Source organism: Eulemur rufifrons, chromosome 29, assembly GCF_041146395.1.
Source record: "Eulemur rufifrons isolate Redbay chromosome 29, OSU_ERuf_1, whole genome shotgun sequence".
Taxonomy (NCBI): Eukaryota; Metazoa; Chordata; class Mammalia; order Primates; family Lemuridae; genus Eulemur; species Eulemur rufifrons.
In genome coordinates this window covers 54502240-54518124 of record NC_091011.1, presented here as the reverse complement: position 1 = coordinate 54518124, position 15885 = coordinate 54502240, and the positions used below count along the sequence as shown (strand labels likewise).

Sequence of the window (15885 nt, the reverse complement as noted above, 5' to 3'; positions counted from 1 at the left end):
GACACATATTGTAGGTGTAGCTTATGTCAGAAGCTCAAAACAGTAAGTTGTCTAAGGATAGAAAATGAAGAAGAAAGATTTTTTAACTTTTGAAAACTAGGATGTGTTATATAAGTTCTTTCTTTTCAACCAAGATTTCTTTGCATAAAGGATGACTTTTGTGTTGCATTGGAAACCATATTAATCTTTGAGCCTCTGTCTTAAGCTACAGCTCAACTCTACTCAAAGATTTTTGCCTTCAGTAATCAAAATTTTGCTTAGTTTCTCGACAGCCATGAAAAATTCAAGGTCTCAGAGCTCCAATTTTTTTTTTTTTTTTTTTTTTGTCTTTAACGTGAACTTTTTCATTTGAGTCTTTTTTTTTTGTTTGTCCCATAACAATAAATTTACACAGCTTTAAGTATGCTTAAAGCCTCTCATGTTTGCCCCTGAAAACATAGCTTAATACAATAATATCCAACTATAAGTCTTGCTTGGTGGCTATTTAGAGCAGTTTCTATACCCTGAGCGGACACATTTCTTCAATGCGTTTGAGTAGGACTGACCAAAAGTTTGTGCCAGTTGACTATTCTTTTTCTGAGATCCACTTTGTCAAGCCAGATACAGGCTTCACCAATCAAGGTCTTTTTCATAAACTTCCCTCCATTGGAGAAAAGCAAAATCTAGGAAAAAATAGCCAAAATTATGTATATTTAATATATACACATATATATGCATATTTTCAATGTCCTCTTTTAAGGATATGTAATCATTAAAGAAATAGCACAGACAAGAGAGGATGAGGGTGAGTGAAGTAGCAGGCATACTTGGAAGAAAACTAATAACCAAGATGTCCTCAAAAGATTTGCATAACACAAATTAATTCACATCAACATTTTTATTATTCCCTAAAGGAAAAGACACATCCTGAAAGATATGAGAATACTATTAACAGATAAGAAATGTATAACCAGCTAATTCTAAGTAAGTTTATGCTTAAACTGATGGAAAGTTTCAGAAAATAACTTTGGTAAATACATTTTTTATTAGTTTATGAAATACTAAATCAAATACAAAGTTATTTGAATGCTGAATAAGTAAATAGAAGTCCACAAGGCATTGATTTTACTTAGTATCTAATTTACTGGTGATTTTACTACAGTATGCACTTCCAAAGTGGTTTCTTAAGTCATGTGTAGAACTTATATTATCCCACAGGATCTCAAACTAATGAGATTTTTTGTTTCTTTTAGAGATGAGTTGAAAGAAAGGTAGAGAGCATTTGGTAGAGCTAGCCATTAATCCTTGACAATTCTTTTTTCTTCTTTCTCCCTTTCTCTTTAGTATCTCCTTCAGATAATTCATCCTTATTCCTGGCTAAAATTTTAATTTTATGTTTCTGGCTTCAAAAGCTGTATTTCTAGATATGACCATCTTTCCTGGTTTCTAGTTTTGGGACTTCACATATTTTCACTTGAGTCTCTACCTTCTTATCAAATTCATTTCAAACTCATGATCTTCCCCCCACCCAGCTTCCCTCTCTGACTACTTAACTAATCTCTGTGATTTGTTGACACAGAATCTCTTTTAATTTTTATTCCTTTCTTCTCTAATAGATCTAATTCCTCAATGCATTTTTGCTTTGTAATATCTCTTACATTTATCTCTAGTGGAAACCTTTAAGTTTCAGTACCATGGTCTCTTCCCATATTCTTTTAATCTTTATCCTCCTGAGGACATACTATATGCAAAGCATTGTGTTAGGATGTAGGACAAAGAGCAATGAAAATTTGGCCTTGCCCTAGAGAAACTGAGAGCACAGAAGCAGTGACAGGTAAGTATATAAATGATTGTATAAAACAGACTGGGATTAATAGCATAATAAGATAAGCAAAATGTTTTGTGAATAAGGCGTGATGAATTATAACCCGAGTCCTCAGTAGAAGCACAGAAAGATTGGAGTATTGTGAAGGATGGAGAGAGATGGATAAAGGAGCTTTGAAGGGGAGGAAAAATATGAACAAAGGATTAGAGGCTTAGCCTGATTTGAAAAGATTCTGGTGTGACTGAAGTACTGAGTGAGTGGAAAAGTATCCAAGGACCTGAGACTAAGTCAACACAATTAAAACTCACCTTGGAGGAGTCTGAATGATTCAAGATAACGGTGAGTCATTGAAAGGCTTTAATGTAAACTAACCAGGCAGGGTTTTAAAAAGATAACTCTGACAACTCTGTGATCAAATGAATTAAAGGGATAAGAAAATAATGACAAATAGGCCAGGTAAACCAACAAAATGATTTGAATAAGAAAGGTGGGAGCCCAAACAGGATTAGCGAGAGTGAGCATGAAAGCAAGAAAAATCTGTACAAAATAAACTCAGCAGACAGTGAAGACTGATTGGATGGGGTGGGCGGGCTGTGGAATTCTAAATCCTGGGGAGATGCTGGCGAGGATTAATTAACTTCTCAAATGTCATATAGTATGTGAACAGTATATAAATATTGAATAATTGAATGGAAAATAAATAAATACGACATGAATGAAAATTTTAAAATAGCAACTATATAATGCAGTTACCTGAAGAGAATGTCCTGCAGGACTTAGACTGAATCTAAAAGTTTCATTGAATGAAGGCTCTCGATCATGTCTGCATACTCTTGTTTTTTTCTTAATCACCTTTTTCTGAGTAGAGATGTTCATCACGTATATTTTCACATATAAATCTGAAAATAAGAATTCAGTCCATTGTGTCTATCAATCTTACAAATTTCTATTGAAAGAATTATAATTGTATACTGAGAGTTCTCCCTACATTTTATACAAAACCAGCAGATTGTGTACAATTTGTATCAGACAACATAAAGTGATTAAAAGATATGCCAATTTTCTTAGCAATTTAAATTTATTTTTCTGTTTTCCAGCAAGTATATTACTGTAATTTATGAGTTGAAAAATCTAGCTAAAAACTAGAAAAAAACTGGAGCAAAACAATTTGTTCCATATATTAGTAAATTCTTTTATCTCATTTTTCTGATATATTTGGTGTAGATTTAAAATTTTAGTTAGTGTTTTCCAGAATATTTAAGACATACTCCTAATAAATTTCTAGATAGATTACATCGATCATTATCATAAAATTAGATACCTGGTAAATGATCAGGAGACTTAAATTTGTATGTGATATTTCTGCATTGGAGAATTTCAACTATTAGTTGTTCACCATCTGTCTTCATTTCCTTCTTCAATGCAATCTTGATTTCTCCCATTACCTGAGTTTTAACTGGAAGAGTTTAATAAAAAAGTTAAGAAATATGTAATGCCATTTATTAAATGTTTAGTTCAATCATTCACTCATACATTCATTTATTGAGTGTTTATCACCTTACTGCATCCTCTGGATACACAGATGAGTAAAACACAGATGAGTAAAATACAGTCCAAGCCTCTAAGGAGTGAACAGTGTCATGGAGAGCCTGATAAATTACACAAGCCTTAATAAACCAACTTTGTCTATCCATTGTTCTTTAAAGTAAAAATGATATTTCATAAAATAAAGGCTAGTTCAGTTTGTAACTCAAAACATTGCACAAATGTATTTGTACCCTAATAATAGATAATATACCTTTTTCTCAATCATCTATGGAACATTCACAAAAATTAATCATATATTGAATTATAAAGAAGACATCAGTAGGATCTATAAAATGAAGAAATTATGAATATTGTCTGATAACACACTCAATAGCCTTCAATTAAATAACTCTTGAGTGAATGGCAAGTAACTATAAGAAAATATAGAAGTTCTGAAATAATGATAAAAACACTATAAATCAGAATCTATGAGAGTTAAGATAATGAGCAGAGGAAAATCTATAGCCTTAAACTCCTGTATCATTTAAAGTAATGATCATAAGAAAATGCATATACATTATTACTGCTATCAATAAAAAATTTAAAAATATAATTGATTTAAAGTCTAACTCTAAAAGCTAGAAGAATAACAAAGTAAAATGAAAGAAGCTACAAGGAAGGAAATAATAAAGATACCCACTAAAATTAATGGAGAATGGAAAAAAATAGATAAAATTCATAAATCAAAATTCTAGTACTTTGGAAAATATCAACAAAATAGAAAAAAATAGTGAAGTTAGTCAATGACATGTAGCCTCTTAACATAATTATTTAGAAATGGTATGTGGCCTCTTAAACATGATACTACTGTCCTTTCAATGATTTGGCATAAAACTTTTAGTGTTATGAATAAACCCTAATGCTAATTGGTTCACATTCTTTTTATGAATTCTTGACAGATAGGAAACTGCAAATCTCACTTAATACATTTCTTTGAACTTGTGAAGGAGAATTCAGTTCTGGTTACTTAGCAATTTTAAATAAACATTAACAAGCTCATTCAAATCAATCTGTTTTTTTTTAAAAGGACATTCACAAGACAATAAAGAATCTCCAAAATAAAAATGAGAAAATAAGACAGATCTTAGGATCTCCCTTCTTCAATATATAGAGAAATTTGGGAAAAAGTAAAATTTAGGAAAATGTTAACTGATAGCAACCAAAGAATAGGCTATAGTTTTCTGCCAGAAACCCCAAAAAGTGGTGTTTAGGAATGAAAAGGCAGTTCTGGTAAGGCATAGCTTGGCGCATTCTTGATCACAATATATCATGGAATATTGCCAGGATAAGAGGAATGAATTGATAAAACCCTGAGAATTATCATTAAATCCCCCATTATAGAGAAGTAGATGAACGATGAGAGTAGCCAGCCCTAGGAAAAAATTAAAGTAAACCTTTCAGAGTGGCAGCCCTGGCTTATCGCTATGAAGATCTGAGGGTTTCAGTAGAATCAGCAAAAACAACCAGGATGTTTTAATCATGGGGATTATGAGAGCTCCAAGATAAAGTACGAGATATGTGCAAAGCTTAGAGTATCTTTTCATAGGAATAGGACACACCTCAGCTTGGTGGAGTGAACACTGGTAATAAACATTTAATCAAATCTCAAAAGAAGGAGCAAAACCTAGTCAACTAGGGTGGCAAATCTATCTGTAAGGCAACTCTCTTTTTTTTCTTCATAGCCATAGAAAAGTAGACAGAACTACTCGTCCATCTCTCAAACCATACCTGGCATGGAGGGATGAAGAGAATTCTAACATGGAAGGGGAGGGAGTCAAGGAAAAGTCACTCACACTATGTGGAGCCAATAGAAGTTGTGGACGGAATTGAACATATTAATGAGCATGATGAAATGAAACAGTAGGATAAATTTTTTCTAGGAGAAAATCACTTTCATAGGTCATACTCTTTCACAGGCCTAAAACCACAACGCACCATGTATGTGAAATTTGTTTTTGCTTCCCACCTTCTCACTTGGGGAGAAAGGCAGAATTAAAAACTTGCTAATTGAAGTTCTCAAGTCATCACACTGCTTGTTTCTTTCTTGGAATTTTAACTGCACATGATTCACAGTGTGATATATGTAAAGTTTTTGATAAGTTGCTCTCTGTTCAAAGATTGTTCCAGCTGGCTCTTGCTACTAAAGGAAGAAAAGGGCATGCTTATGGAAGTTGTCTCGAAGGAGTTGGTTGCCTTAATTGTGGGTCATCCCTATCACTTATGTCTGCTCTTTTACGGTTTTAAAATGTCTTTATCTTTTGAAGCAGATGCATGCATGGAAAAAAAACTTCTGTGTCCACTGTCTCCACAGGGTGGGCAGCAGCTCCATTTCTGCTTTGAGCCTTTGTACCAAAAAAGAAAAATCACACACATACAGGACATGTGATGATGTTCTGTAATAAAGAGCAAATGGTTTGGAATTAAGAGTAAATGTCGACAGAAAATGCTTTGAACTAGTCTACAGGTCACTCGGTGTCCTGAAACTTATGCTTCTTTGGTTGTAATAAAAGAATAAAAATTAATCCTACTTTAGGGAAGATATTTATTCCATAATGTGGCACAAACCTACAACTAACTTAAGAACAGAAAGGAGAAGAGGAAGGGATGGAGGGATGTAGAAGGCATAGTCAACGAGTGAGATGACAACATAACAGATGAGGTGAAAATGGGGATTACAGAGCTAAAGACACTAATAATCTCATTTTAAAACTATTAATGAATTAGAAACAACACGGAACAAATTTAGATGAGATCAAAATTAATATTATTGACATAGATGAAAGAAAATATTAAGATAATATAGGCAAGACCATAGAGAGTGAGGAAGTTAGAGAACAATGAGTGATGTACAGAACAGAAAAATATGATACAATATAACTGGTTTCTCAGAAAAAAGTAAATTCAAGAGAATAGAAAATAACATACATTTAAAAACATAAAGATATTTCTCCAAAATAACAGTAAAGTAAATCTGTGGATCAAAAGAGCACCCTATATTCCCAGAAATACTGATAAATTGATACACTGGTATGTTCCACTTATCATTATATTTCAAGGATATAAAAATCATTCTTAAAGGATCTAGGAGAAAAAAGTAAGCCCGCTGAACGAGTGCATTAATGTAGGAAGTAAAAGCAGTCATTCTGGAATATTTAGGGGACTATGGCAGAGATAAAAGCAACAAGTGAGAGAAGGCAAGAAATAAAAGAGAGAGGGAAAGAGGGAAAGAAAGGAAGAAAGAGAGAAAGAAAGAAAGAAAAGAAAGAGGGAAGGAAAGAAGAAAGAAAGAAAGGGAAAAAGGAAAGAAAGAAGGAAAAGAAAGAAAAACAAGAAAGTCGTGAGGAAGGAAGGAAGAAAGGAGGGAGGGAGGACTAGAAGATGTAATCCAGGCAATTAATCAAATGATGGAATAAGAAAGTAGAAAGAGAGTGGAAGAGAACTGATTTAATTATCTTTTAAAGCAGAGGATGAATCAATAATATTTAAAATTGAAATATAATATTAAAAATCATACTCAACCTCTTAATATTTTAAATTTTGTTTCTTAAACTTAGTGAAATTTTTAGCCCTATTAATTTAATAGGGCTAAAATATTTCTTGAAATGAACTCATTTCTTTGTTTTTGCTTTGATATGTTTTTCCACTAAATTAAAAAACATATAATCATTTTTTTACAATGAGCACAAATAATTCAATTTCATTTTGACAAAATGGAGTCTTGCTATCTCTTTAGGTAGCTAAAGTGTTTCAATTAATGTAGTTGTCAAATTGGCTTATTTTTATCATCCACGGCTTTCTTTTTTTTTTTTTTTTTTTTTACACTTTCTGGAGCTTTAGTCTTAGTTAAATATGCAGTGGTTTCCCACCTCTTTATTTTTTCAGATAAAAAGTTTACACATATTTCATCTTTGAAAAATATATGTATGTCGTATCTATGTGCACACATCTATACATATACCTCTATCTCTATCTTTAGCTGATTTATAGAGAAATATATTTTAAGAAAACATAATTAACAAAATACAATAATTTATCTCACAAAAAGAAATAAGGTTGGCATAATCTCCATTTTACAGATGAGAAACAGTGGTTTGGTTATTTTAAGTAATTTGTCAAATTGTTAAATGGCCCAGGCAGAGCTATAATCTCTCATGACTATAATTCTCTCATGACCACCTTATATTTTCTATGAATAAGATTGTTAAAACATTGGTTCATTCATGAGAATATTCATTTTAAAATATTTTTGTAACACAGTATAAGAATGGAAGGGTTTTCAGAGCCTATTTTGCTCTTCTATTTTAGCCATATTCTGGACCTGAGAAAGCAGAGAAGGCATAGCAAACAACTTTTAAATTGTTTAAACAATGGAAAATGTCTTACAGAAGTTATCGTCTACATATGCACATTAGATCCATTATGCAAGTTATTTAAACAAAAGTGGCAATAAAAATTTCCTGAAATATTCATAATTATATGAGATCTCATATGGAATTGCTTAAACATGAAATGTAACTTAAAAGAAGTGACTATTGATTGAGAAAATATTTCTTTTTTATGACATTATTGGTGTCTGTAACACAACTGGGCATATTGTAAGTTGTGTTTTACTATCTTTCAGAATTCTAAGAATTCTATTGCAACCTTAGCAGCTTTTTCCAAAGCAAGACCATTTTGGGCAAAAGTCTCTTTAGAGGCAAGGTTTCATTAACTGAAAGTGAAAACAGTGTGGAAAAGAAAAGAAGGAAAGAATGGTACCTTATAAAAGGAAAGTCTGTTTAAAAAAAAAAAGCATAGAGTGAATAAGATCCTTATCAATACCTACATTTCTTTGCATTTTTGAATTTCCATTAATAAATACTACAGACCAATGAAGCAGGTCACGGGTGCTGGCTCATAAAGTCTAAACTGGTGTTAGATAAGATGCGTATTTAGCTGTGACAGTCTGTCACCTCATAATTCATTACCTAGCTCCCATCACTCATTCTAAATCTAAGAAAAGTGTAATGTGAAATTAAAATAGATTTAAAAAATCAAGAATTTTGGCTCCTAGTCTTGTGAGATGGCAGGCAAGTCATTAAATCTCTTTGGTTTGTATTTTTTCATAGGTAAAGTGAAAATATGTAATAAGGTTATTTATATCTTTTAGCTTTACAGAATAATAAAATTTTTGGACATTTTCTTATATACCTATTGTTTAGTTCTGGCCCTCCACTAATTAAACATCTTCTGCTCTGAATAACTTTGCATTTGAACACTTAGAGTTTCCAAACCCAGTAATTATGGCAAGTCTTAATGTCTTATTACCTCTCAATAGCCAAAATAGTGATGTATCTTCCATCAGGTGTAATTTTAGTTTCCTCCCTTTTATTGTTACTATTCTGTCACTTTCATGTCTAAGTGATGATCTTTGCTTAAAGCCAAAATTACAAAGATAAACTGTTAGTACAATGCCTGAAATGGCAATTGTTCAACAAGCATTAATTATTTTTATTTCTCAACATTCTTTTATTTACTTTCTATAAATTTTATTTTTAATTGACAAATAATAATTGTATGTATTTGTGGGGTACAATGTAATGTTTTGATATACATTTATAACGTGGAATGGTTAAATCAGGCTAAATAGCAAATTCGTTACCTCATCTACTTTTTTCCCCACCCCCCCAAATTCTTGATGCGATGGAAGATCAGTTCTAGAAGTAATTGATAATTTACACCCGGAAAATGTACGTATACCATTAGGTTAATTGCTCAATTTATTCAGAGTAAACAAAAAACAAAACAAGAAAATCATATCTCCAAATATTCATATAAGTCAATAGGTTTTAAATTGAGATTTCTAAATTTCAAAAAAAGGCCATTTTCCACTTTGCTGAACCTGTTAGAGCGAGGAAGTAAGCTCACTATAATTTGTTCTATTCACTAATTTTTCTCTGTAATTTCCAACCATGTGTACTAAGATTACCCTAGAGTCTAGAATAATTTTACCTTTTTTTTTTTTTTTTTTTTGAGACAGAGTCTCACTCTGTTGCCCAGGCTAGAGTGAGTGCCGTGGCGTCAGCCTAGCTCACAGCAACCTCAAACTCCTGAGCTCAAGCGATCCTCCTGTCTCAGCCTCCCGAGTAGCTGGGACTACAGGCATGCACCACCATGCCCGGCTAATTTTTTTTTTTCTATATATATTTTTAGCTGTCCATATAATTTCTTTCTATTTTTAGTAGAGATGGGGTCTCGCTCTTGCTCAGGCTGGTCTCGAACTCCTGAGCTCAAACGATCCGCCCACCTCGGCCTCCCAGAGTGCTAGGATTACAGGCGTGAGCCACCGCGCCCGGCCTAGAATAATTTTACCTTTCACGCTGAAATTGTATGTCTCTCTTCCAAAAGTTCAAAGGCCTTTTGACTGTGGTACTCAATAATTATCTATAATTATTGCTTATCTTTCCTTTAAACCATATTCTTGAGTATCAAGGAAAGCTAATAGAATTTTTAAAACAAGTCTGGTAATTTTATTTGTATTGAATTTCATCTTCTGGTATCTCACTGTTTTCTGAAGGCTACATCAAAGCCACTGATATGTTTTAAACATCTCAGAAATGTGTTTTCTGGATAAAGTTTTTTACGTATACAGAACAGTTTATGGGTAGGACAAAATAGAAGGAATGAAGAACTATATTTTTTGAAGGTTTATCCTAGTTATTTGATGTTTGAAAGAGGGAAGCAGAATGTAACTAATTTATTTTGTTCTATAATATGTTAGATTTTATTCCAAATGCCCTTATTGTAAGAGCTCATTAGGTCAGCTCTCGATAAATAAGCCTTCTTATATTAAATACAATGAAAATTATATCAGAATGAAGCAGCCAGCTCTATTATTTAGCTCCTTTTCTACCTATATATCTAACAAATGACTGTAAATGTTTGGGTCTGGCACTTTTTACTAACACATACTATGAACTAAGAGTTAGGAAGATAATTGCTGAGACATAATTTGTAAATGTTTTGGGATCAGATATAAATAATTTCTTTAGAATGCAACTCCCTGTGTTTGGTTTTCAAGGAAAAAAAACACCTTCATCCCACAAATATTTCAAGAAATATAATTTTCTATTCTCATAATATACACTCATCTGTAACCAAGTAGATGGATATTATACTATTATCAATGATAGATACCAATTGAATCATTTAAGAAATAACATGTATACTTCTGTCATATTATTTTATTTTTTCCTCAGCCATCTGAAATACAATAGATATTACCACCCCTCACTTTAAAACAGGAGACTAATTGGCAAAAGTCACACAACTAGATTAAATGTTCCCAGCAAGATAGCCCAGGGTTACTTGCAAAATTGTGATAATCCATCTATTATGTGATAGCAGTTTTGGGCCAAATTTGTGTGTACACTCCTGGGCATGCGTGTGTGTGTGTGTGTGTGTGTGTGTGGAGTGTGGGAGACTCAGGATTTGTGGGGAGCTCATTTTAGAAAGACTAGGTACAATGAACACAGGGAATAAATGCTTACCCATTTCTTTTCCAAAGCACTAATTTATGAAAGTATATTTTTTTTTTTTTGTTACACATAGCGAATTTGTAATGATAATGTTTTCAATTTATTGAACAACTACCATGTCCAGGCACTTTATGTGTTAGACTACAGCTTTTAAAGTGTAAGGACTGCACCTTATTTATCCTTGTCTTTTTCACCCATAGAAAAAAACACCTAATCTATGTTAGATATTTAATGAATGAATTTGTGTAATTTTGCTAATCTTTATAGCAAACCTATAAGGTAGATATCATTTTCACCTCTATCTGAAGAAAGTGATTTATCAGGTCTGACTCAAAAGCCCATGCTTGTCCCACTCAACTAAGCTGAAGCCATTGATGAGAAATATTTTAGAATTTTTTCCAAACCTATGATTTCACCAAGAAAAGCAATTGGATGTGGATCTATTAATATCATTTTTTTTTGAGACAGAGTGTCGCTTTGTTGCCCTGGCTAGAATGAGTGCCGTGGCATCAGCCTAGCTCACAGCAACCTCAAACTCCTGGGCTTAAACAATCCTACTGCCTCAGCCTCCCAAGTAGCTGGGACTACAGGCACGCGCCACCATGCCCGGCTAATTTTTTTTTTTTCTATATAGATTTTTAGTTGGCCATATAATTTCTTTCTATTTTTAGTAGAGACGGGGTCTCGCTCTTGCTCAGGCTGGTCTTGAACTCCTGACCTCAAGTGATCCACCCGCCTCGGCCTCCCAGAGTGCTAGGATTACAGGCGTGAGCCACCACGCCCGGCCTATTAATATCATTTTTAAAATGTGTATATCAGAGTCTCTGTTATTCAAAGCTATGCAGTGACATTCTCGTACATTCTCATCTTCTAGGGCTCAGTGGGGGCTAAGGGAGGAGGTATTTTGTTATGTTTTCATTAACCATTTCTCTAAGAAAGAGGAGTTCTGAAAGCTTTCATTAAGACTTTCATTTGAAATAACCCAGATTCAAGGAGATATTTTATACAATAAAGCAGGCATTCTGGCCTAATAAGATTTAAGAGTTCTGGGAAAGTAGGACAAGCCTGCACATTCTCTCTGTATTCTATTATATAAAGAATTCCTTTCTTTCTGAGATAAAGCCAGAAAGAACATAATTTTAGGCAGAAAAATAGATTTTTCTGATTGATCTCCTTCAGTGTTTTTGGCATTCTTGTCCTCTTGGTACATGCTTCTTAGCATTCATTTTTCTGTGACTAAAAATAACCAGACCTCCTTTTAAACATTTTTAATGGAAAGCCTCCTGTTTTGTATGAGACAACAACAACAAAAATCTTTCACTATTAAAGAAGAACTGAAAGCTTAAATGGACATTACATGTAAAACATTTAGAGTTTTGAAATAACTTCTAAGAGCCTCAGGAAACTAAAACCCAAGAGTGAGATAGGAAAGCTGGTAGGAGAGACCAATATGGTAGTAAAGTCTTTTCCAGAAAGAAGTCAAGCTCGAGAAGACAAGCCTAGCTGCCTGCATTTAGAAGGCCTTGGCTAGCACTCCCATACCGCTGTATTGACCTTTGATCTAAAGACAGGCAGACTACCCACCCAGGAAAGAGTAGTGGATCTACATATAGAGTAGTGGATCTATATATTTTCTCTGAATACAGAGAAACATCAGCATCATTATATAATAAATTTAGAAAATACAACCATGTAATAGTGTAATGTCAAGAAATCTAGGAGCTCCTGTGAGGAAAAATAGGGCTGCGAAAGGGTTTTATAGAATGGGACAGTAAAGTGTTCTTTTTTTTTTCTTTTGAGAAAGAGTCTTGCTCTGTCAGCCTGGCTAGAGTGCGGTGGTGTCATCATAGCTCACTGCAACCTCAAACTCCTGGGCTCAGGTGATCCTTTTACCTCAGTCTCCCACGTATCTGCGACTACAGGTGTGGGCCACCACACCTGGCTGATTTTTCTATATTCCTGCCTCGGCCTCCCAGAGTGCTAGGATTAAAGGCATGAGCCACCATGCCCAGCCAGTAAAATATTCTTATACATTGCACACAGAAGGTGAAAAACCAAAATTTCAGTAAAAACTGCAAGGAGAATCAAACTTATTGTATTTTAAGAGAGGCAGAATTTATCTAAGGATAGAGAGGGAGAAGTGGTATAAATAGTGAGCCAATGTAAACATTTGACTCCACCACCTGTTTACCCTCATTACCCCATTAAAAAGTGGGCAAAAGACATGAACAGTATCTTTTCCAAAGAAGATAGACAAATGGCCAACAAACATATGAAAAAATGCTCAACACCACTAATTAGGGAAATGCAAATTAAAGCCACAATGAGATACCACCTTAACAGTGTCAGAATGGCCATTATTAAAAAGTTAAAAAAAAAATAGATGTTGGTGTGGTTGTGGTGAAAAGGGAACTTTTATACACTGTTGGTGGGAATGTAAACTTATATAAGCACTACAGGAAGCAGTATGGAGATTCCTCAAAGAACTAAAAGTAGACCTACCATTTAATCCAGTAATGCCACTACTGGGTATCTACCCACAGGAAAAGGAATCATTTTATAAAAAAGACACCTGTACTCATATGTTTATTACAGTACAATTCACAATTGCAAAGATATGGAATTAACCTAAGTGCCTATCAACTGGTGAGTGGATAAGGAAAATGTATTTTTTATACACACACACACACACACACACACACACACACACACCATGGAGTATTAGCCATAAAAAGGAATGAAACGATGTCTTTTGTAGCAACTTGAATGAAACTGGAGACCATTATCCTAAGTGAAGTATCTCAGGAATGAAAAAACAGATACCACATGTTCTCACTTATAAGTGGGAGATAAATGAAGGATATATACGGTCATAAGGAGCTGTAATAGCATTGGAAACTGAGAAGTGGGAAGGGTGACAGGGAGGTGAGGAGTAAAAACTCTACCTATCAAGTACAATGTAAACTATTCTGGTGATGGGTACAATGAAAGCCCTGACTTCAGCATGATATAATTTGTCCACGTAACAAAAAACACTCGTACCCCCTAAATTTTTTGAAAAAAATTTGCAGGAATTGTAATAATCTTTTATTCATAACCTAAGAATCCATCAATAAAAATAATAAAAATCCTACATTATTCTGCCATTAGGTGATTAGGTGGATATTATTAATACATATTTTTTTCTGAAAGCTTTAAAGTATTACTCTTCATTTTAGATACTTAAATTATTTACAATTATTTTTCATTGCTTTTTATAGTGTGAGGTAGTGTAATTTTTTTTCCATGAAGGCAACTAATTTTCTGAGCTATTTTTTTTATCTGCAATGCAATTTTTTAATAAATAAAGTTTCAATATACAAAAGGATATTTTCTGGGCCATCTGTTCTGTTTCATTAGTCTACTAGATTATACTTGTGCTGTACTACAGTATTTTATTTAACTTTATAACTAACCTTGATAACTAGGAGTAGCCCTACTTCATCATTTTCCTTCAAAATTTTTCGGCCTTTTGGTCTTTTATGTGAAATTTAGAATCAGATTTCAAAATTCAGTAACAAACATTTTGGTATTTAATTGAACTTTCATGATATTTATATATTAACTTGGGAACATCTGCGATCTTTGTGAAATTTATCTTTATAACATGCTTTATATATCTGTTCATTTATGTCTTCTTTTGTGAAGTTGAACACTGTTTTTCAACTTTTTAATGAAGATGTTGTAAGTATTTTGTTAGATTTATTTCCTGGAATCTTAGACTTTCTGCTGATATTTTTAAAAAGTACTTTTTAAAATGATTTTTTTGAAGTGATCATTAGAAGTGACTTAGGAAGGATATTGTTTCTTGCTTTGATTTTTCTACTTTGTCTGACTTTGATTTCATTTTACCCACTTTATTTTGAATAATAACTGAATAATATGTATCTTTTCATCCCTTTTTTCTGCAAGATTTTACTTTAGGTACATTTTCTGTAAATAGCATGTAGCTAGATATATATAATATACCTTAATGAATTGTGTCTTTTTTTTGATGATTTAAATACATCACGAATTGGTGGTGACTTGGAATTAATTCTTTCTATTTCTTTTTAGAATTGTACTTTTTTCTATTCTTCTCCTTCTGCATCCTTAAACAATGGTTTTAACTATCAGTAACAGAAAGTATAATTTAGAATGATGAAAAGAACAGGATTTTTTTAATGTAATAAGAAATCCAGAGGTAGGCATAGATTTTCTTCCTCAGTAAGGATTCTAGGAACCTGGGTTTGTTCTTTTTTCCTACTTTGTAACTTTTATTAGTTCTTTTCATCCTTTTTGTCTCATGGTTGCAAGGTGCCTGCATATCCAGGCATCATTTCTGCCTTCCAGATAAATAATGTGGGTCAGGGACAAAAATGTTTTATATCACACGGTTCTTGCAAAGATTAAATGAGCTAACATAGCACTCAGCATATTTTAAGCTCTCAGTAGGTGTTAGTTATTAACGGTTCTTCCTTTCTATAACGGAAATTACTCCTTACCATCTAATTCCTGTAAACCTGTTTCCTGACTCAAAGTCCAGGTAATATATTATACTATGTCCCCTTGGCAGGATTACAACATTGATAACTCCAAGAGGGTATTATCCACAAACTGGCTCACGTGAGCAGGGCCTCCTGGAATTTGGCTGTTCACACCTTACTTGGTCATATATGGGTGGTACAGCCTTAGGCTTCTTAGTAAAGGAAACACTCAAGATTATTACTGTTTTTGATAGATACAAAACACAATTGTTGTTAAAGGTGCAATTATTTAGTAGAGAATTTAATAACTTATCTTACAAGTACAAAAAATAGAATATTTGTTCTGTGGACTAATTACTACAGCTCTATACTTCCTTTGACAACCTGCTCCCAAATTCTAGTCTTCTTGATTGTCTGAAGTTAACCACTGCCCTCTCCCAATGCCCCTTTCTAATCAAAAATAGTTATCATC

At 33.3% G+C, this 15885-nt stretch overlaps 1 protein-coding gene across 1 annotated transcript in view; it reads right to left on the bottom strand.

The window, feature by feature from the left end:
* Nucleotides 1-521: 521 nt before the first annotated feature.
* PCLO (piccolo presynaptic cytomatrix protein) overlaps nucleotides 522-15885 on the bottom strand; it is a 360664-nt gene continuing 345300 nt past the window's right edge. The window contains exons 23-25 of the mRNA XM_069462070.1: nucleotides 3126-3260; nucleotides 2558-2703; nucleotides 522-662 (exon numbers count right to left, since the gene is read on the bottom strand). Coding sequence (XP_069318171.1) covers nucleotides 522-662; nucleotides 2558-2703; nucleotides 3126-3260 — 422 coding nt within the window. The remainder of the gene's footprint in view (nucleotides 663-2557; nucleotides 2704-3125; nucleotides 3261-15885) is intronic.